The sequence below is a fragment of the Aulonocara sp. 'chitande type north' Nkhata Bay genome, linkage group LG6 (genome assembly GCF_057382095.1).
Source record: "Aulonocara sp. 'chitande type north' Nkhata Bay isolate Kocher_YH1m ecotype deep benthic linkage group LG6, A_spYH_male_GT1.1, whole genome shotgun sequence".
Taxonomy (NCBI): domain Eukaryota; kingdom Metazoa; phylum Chordata; class Actinopteri; order Cichliformes; family Cichlidae; genus Aulonocara; species Aulonocara sp. 'chitande type north' Nkhata Bay.
The window spans coordinates 19,103,754-19,108,732 of NC_141349.1; the positions used below are offsets into that span (position 1 = coordinate 19,103,754).

Here is a 4,979-nt window from a genome sequence, read left to right on the forward strand (position 1 = left end):
CATTGACTGCTACTGGTAAATACAGGACATTTGCTTGTATAGCAGTGAGCTATGTTCATCTGTTGAGTCACATCAATTTTGTGCTGGCCTAGTGTTCAAAAACAGTTCAGTTTGTTTTTACATTGAACATTTCTTTGTTTCCATGGCACCAAATGGGAAATAAAAGCCACACCAGATGATGCATCTCTACAAATAGTTTAAAATTTGCAGGTTTGGACAGAGCCAAAAGAAATTCACCAGCTTTCTTAACCACCTTTTATTTACTTAAACATTAAAGCCCTTCTGAGTGAGGAAAACGCAGGTTTGTGTTAAATTCTTAGTTTTCCTGCTAGGAAAAAGTTAGATTGGACCATATCCGGTAAATGTGCGAAGCTATAGTTGTTTTCCTTGTGATAATAACACCAATATGTGTAAATGACGTTCAACGAGTCAGACATAAATCGAAACTCAGAGTTTATTCATATATTCCACTTTCACAAAACAAACGCTTCTCAAGCTTTACAGAACCAAAAACGTATGACAGTCGTCTTCTGAAACATTATTAAAAACTGAAAAAATTAAATGAACTCAAAATGGTCTTCACTAGACTTTCCTCTTCTGGGTGCTGATGTACAGAACTGTAAGAAGGAGACAGGAGAAAAGAAGGGGGGGGGATCTTATTCATACACGATGATCCATAAAAATAAATCAAAATTCCGAAAATCTCATTTGACAGACAAAATACTCAATGAGGCGGCGTAAAGCAAAACAGAGGCAGGCTAATGTAGGATTTTTAAGATCGACACAGACATCTGGTGACTTAAAAATCCTGTATGTCGGATGATATTTTTTATTTCCTTTCAGACACACAAAATAAACATATTCCCCTAACATTTTTTTGTGTGTAGTTATTCATTTACACTCCACCCGACTGCTCGAATCAGCTGGTTGTTGGAAACACCCTGTACTGCCAGGAGAGATGCTGAAGAGCGCCATCTGCTGGTTAAATTGTGTAACATCAATGCTCACAACATTGTTGAAGGGTGTTTCTCTCGTCTTTAATTTATTTTATTTAGAAGCCGTTATAAATTATAGTCTGGCTCCACTGCAAAATGTTTTTTTTCTTAAATGTCTTTAACAGAGGAGCCATTGTGTGTTTTGTTTTTATTTTTTTATGTGAATAGCTACTGCACCTCACAACAGTCTGAATGCGCAGCCCCAAACACAGAAGTTATTCCACAGAAACAAATCCCAAAGAAAAAACAATAATTCCAGTAACAAGAAAATGTGCTGCTGCTGCTGATGATTTAGCAAATTCTATGTTAAACCTTGACCCCCTGCAGCATCCACGTTCCACATTTTTTCCCCTCAAAGATAATCTGTATAGTTTGTTGTACTGGTTATTTTGACTAAAAATAACACTATCTGCGGCCTGAAACACCGGCCTGCATGACTCACATTCGAGATCAAATCACACACTGGATACAGTGCATGCCTGGTGTCTGGAAAATGCAGACAGAGAGATGAAGATGTAAACAATACAGTTAAAAAAAATGTTCCGACTACTGTGGTGAATACAGAATATATTAAAACTATCTCTGCAAACAAGAGCCTTACAATGAGCCAATTCTCATAAAAAAAAAAAATTTAAAAAAAGGGGCATACCAGTGATTAAACATGAAATCTCTGTGTCAGGACAGTTTCAGTGGTGTGAAAAAGTGTTTGTCCCCTTCTTGATTTCCATTTTTTTTTAATGTTTGCTGTTTTAGATCATCAAACAAATGTAAATATTAAGCAACAATAACACAAGTAAACACAAATTTCCAAATGAAGGCGTTTAGTCTGACTAGTATCACGCCTGTTCTCAATCAAGAAATCATGTAAAGTGGAGTAGACCAAAAATATCCTCAAAAGCCAGGCACATGTCGGAATCCAAATTCAGGAAGACATGAGAAACAAAGACCTCTTGGTCTTGAAAAGGGTTTAAAGCCATTTCTTGAGATGTATGACTCCAGTGAACCACAATGAGAGCTATTATCCACAAATGGCGAAAACATGGAACGGCCTCAGAAAACATTTTGATGATCCCCAAAACTTTAGGGATAATACTCTCTGGACTGACGAGACAAAAGTTGAACCTTATGGAAGGTGTGTGTCCCATTAGATCATGCATGAAGCGAACACAGCATTTTAGAAAAGGAACGTCATACCAACAGTGAAAAGGTGTTAGTGTGATGGTCTGAGGCTACCTCAGGACCCGGAGGCTTGCTGTGGTAAATGGAACCATGAATTCTGCCGTCCGGCCACCTGTTCATTACCTCAAGCTGAAGCAGAGTTGGGAGAATGATTCAAAATACACCAGCAAGTTCACCTCTGAATGGCTTAAGAAAAACAAAATGAAGTCTCTGGAGTGGCCTAGTCAAAGTCCTGACCTGAATCCGATTGAGATGCTGTGGCATGACCTTAAAAAAGGCAGTTCATGCTTGAAAAGCCTCCAAGGTGGCTGAACTTAAACAAAGATCCACTGCAAAGATGAGTGGGCCAAAATTCCTCCACAGTGCGGGAAAAGACTCACTGCCAGTTATCGCAAGCACTTGACTGCAGTTGTTGCTGCTAGGGGTGGCCCAACAGGTTTAGGGGGGGCAATCACTTTTTCACACAGGACCATGTAGGTTTGGATTTTTCTCTCTCCTAATAATAAACACCTTCATTTAGAAACTGCACTTTGTGTTTACTTGTGTTATCTTTGTCTAGTATTTAAATTAGTTTAATCTGAAACATTTAAGTGTGACAAACACAAAAAAAAATAGGAAATCAAAAAGAGGTAAACACTGTACAAAGCCATTGTACAGTTTAAGTTCAAGTCTGTCTATGCTGATCAACATGGAGAATATTAATACAAAGTTTCATAAAAATATAGCAAGACACACAAGAAAATGCAATATTGAACTGACAACGAGTGAAAAAGGGCAGTTCCCAAGAGCTGTGTTAACAATGTGTTGTTTTAACAATAATTAGTGAGTTAAAAATATCTTAATAAATCAGCTCGGGCATCAGCTTACAGCTACTGTCATTAACAGTTTATCTACTGATTATTATCATATAATGATGTACTTCGAAAAATAAATGCAGGCAAAAAGTTTAATTTGAAGACCAATTTAATTTGAGTGGGATTTTTTTTTATCATTAACTAATTATCACCATTTGGCTAACCCTCACAATACTTTCAAGAAGGCGAGAGACCTTTTCCACAGTTTAAAGAGGGAAAAAAAAAGTACTGGTATAAATAAAAAAAAATAAATAATAAAACACATTTCTGAGTTCAGTTTTACAGTTTCAGGGTTCTGGTTACTCTTCACAACTGACTTGTACTGTACAGCTTACTGGAGCTGTGTACACTTTTATTTTACAAGTAAAAAAGGAGTTGTGTTAGAACAGAACATAGCTAAAAGGTTATGGCACCATTAAGTTGTGCCATTCATAATGTATGCCCTCATTTAAACGGAATTAATAAGCAAGCACTGAATGTGAGTCATTATCAGACAGACCACAGCTTCCTGTTTTGAGAGGAACATCCTACAGAGCAGGTTACTTTTCTGGGCAAGTTGGCTATTTGACAACCTTTTTAGATCACACTTTAATCTGCGCTCCTCACCTGTGTTTGTCATATTTTCGTCTCCTTTCAACTGTCATGAAAGAGTTCCAGTTTCAGACATTCAGAGAAAAACCTGATGGCCTCAAAAACATAAACCTGCATTTATTTATTTATTTTTAATCTATTTTATCATCTCTGTCACAGCTGCACAGCATTTCCTTAGGTTTAGCATATTTATTCTGCACTTCAGTCTTCTTACAGAAGACCTATACTGCCTTAAATACCAAAGTCTACATAAAAGGGACATGCTTACCATTGTTTCCTCTTAGGAAGGCATCGCCATATTTGTTCTTGAGTTGCCCGTTGACATACTCCTCTGTCTGCTCTATGGCGATGTTCATGTAACCATCTAAACAGGCCAGAACACCTGCAGGTACACAAACACACCGTGTTTTCCTTTAAAGTCATTACTTACCGATCAGTATGGGGGGGGGGGGGGGGGGGGGCAAGTGGCTAAGCTGTTACGTACCTCTATAATCGACACCAGAGTTCAGTTTGACCACAACAGGTCTGCCAATGATCTGCTTCAGAAAGTCACTCGGGGTCTGCTTCCTCAGGCTCATTTTGACTGTGATCTGAAAGGATGGAAGATGAGCATTAGATACTATAGTAGCGATTTATTTCATGGAGCTACATTAGCGTAACAAAAGCTAACTCGTGTTCATGTCTGTAATAGTAACGATTTCCTAACGCAAACAGGCTAGTATCGTTAGCGGCTAGCTAGCTAACGAGTATAACTAACCTGCTAACCGGCTATTTTCCCGTGAATCTGCGCAGCGAGGGTCGCTGTCTTTGTGAAAAGCATGCTTACATTTTATTGCACCCAACAACACAAGAAGAAACCCTTTAATTTTATATGCAGCAGCAATATGTTTGTTAGCATTTCACTCACCAGACCGACGTTTTCCAGACAATTGTATTTAGCATGGACGTCAGTTTGACCAATCACAAGCGTGTTCTGTACGGAAAGCGGCTGAGGACAAAAAACTTAAATGCTTGATCGCTAATCACATAATCAGCTATCAAACTGGCAACAAAGTAGCTATAGTTTTGTGATTAAATGTTTGCCTGAGCCTTCTGTATTTTTGCCTCTTTTTTTTTTTTGCATATTTGTCACATTTACATTTTTCAGGTAAACAAAGATAACTTGAGTAAATACAAAATACAGTTTTTAAATTATGATTTCATTTGTTATAGGAAAAAAGCTTCTAAAGCTACCTGGTCCTTTAATCCCCCCTAAAAAATAATCCCCCCTTGTTAAGTCATGAGTTAACTGCTAACTTTTCCCTAGTCACAGCCAGGGCTGGTTACTGCCAGACCTGCTGAATCAAGAAATCACTTAAGT

The 4,979-nt window shown here is 38.0% G+C and overlaps 1 protein-coding gene across 1 annotated transcript; it reads right to left on the reverse strand.

Moving 5' to 3' along the window:
* Positions 1–436: 436 nt before the first annotated feature.
* lsm6 (LSM6 homolog, U6 small nuclear RNA and mRNA degradation associated) lies at positions 437–4,641 on the reverse strand. The gene is made up of 4 exons (XM_086295405.1): positions 4,527–4,641; positions 4,104–4,209; positions 3,888–4,001; positions 437–617 (listed from the first exon to the last, which is right to left on the reverse strand). The coding sequence occupies exons 2-4, from the start codon at positions 4,195–4,197 to the stop codon at positions 583–585; spliced, it is 243 nt and encodes an 80-aa protein (XP_086151531.1). The 5' UTR covers positions 4,198–4,209; positions 4,527–4,641; the 3' UTR covers positions 437–582.
* Positions 4,642–4,979: the final 338 nt, after the last annotated feature.

Coding starts and splice junctions, on each gene's coding strand:
- lsm6 (XM_086295405.1), bottom strand. CDS start 4,197: ATGAGCCTGAGGAAGCAGACCCCGAGTGACTTTCTGAAGCAGATCATT. Junction 4,002..4,103: donor CTCTGGTGTCGATTATAGAG/GTACGTAACAGC, acceptor GTGTACCTGCAG/GTGTTCTGGCCTGTTTAGAT. Junction 618..3,887: donor CTTCCTAAGAGGAAACAATG/GTAAGCATGTCC, acceptor TCCTTCTTACAG/TTCTGTACATCAGCACCCAG.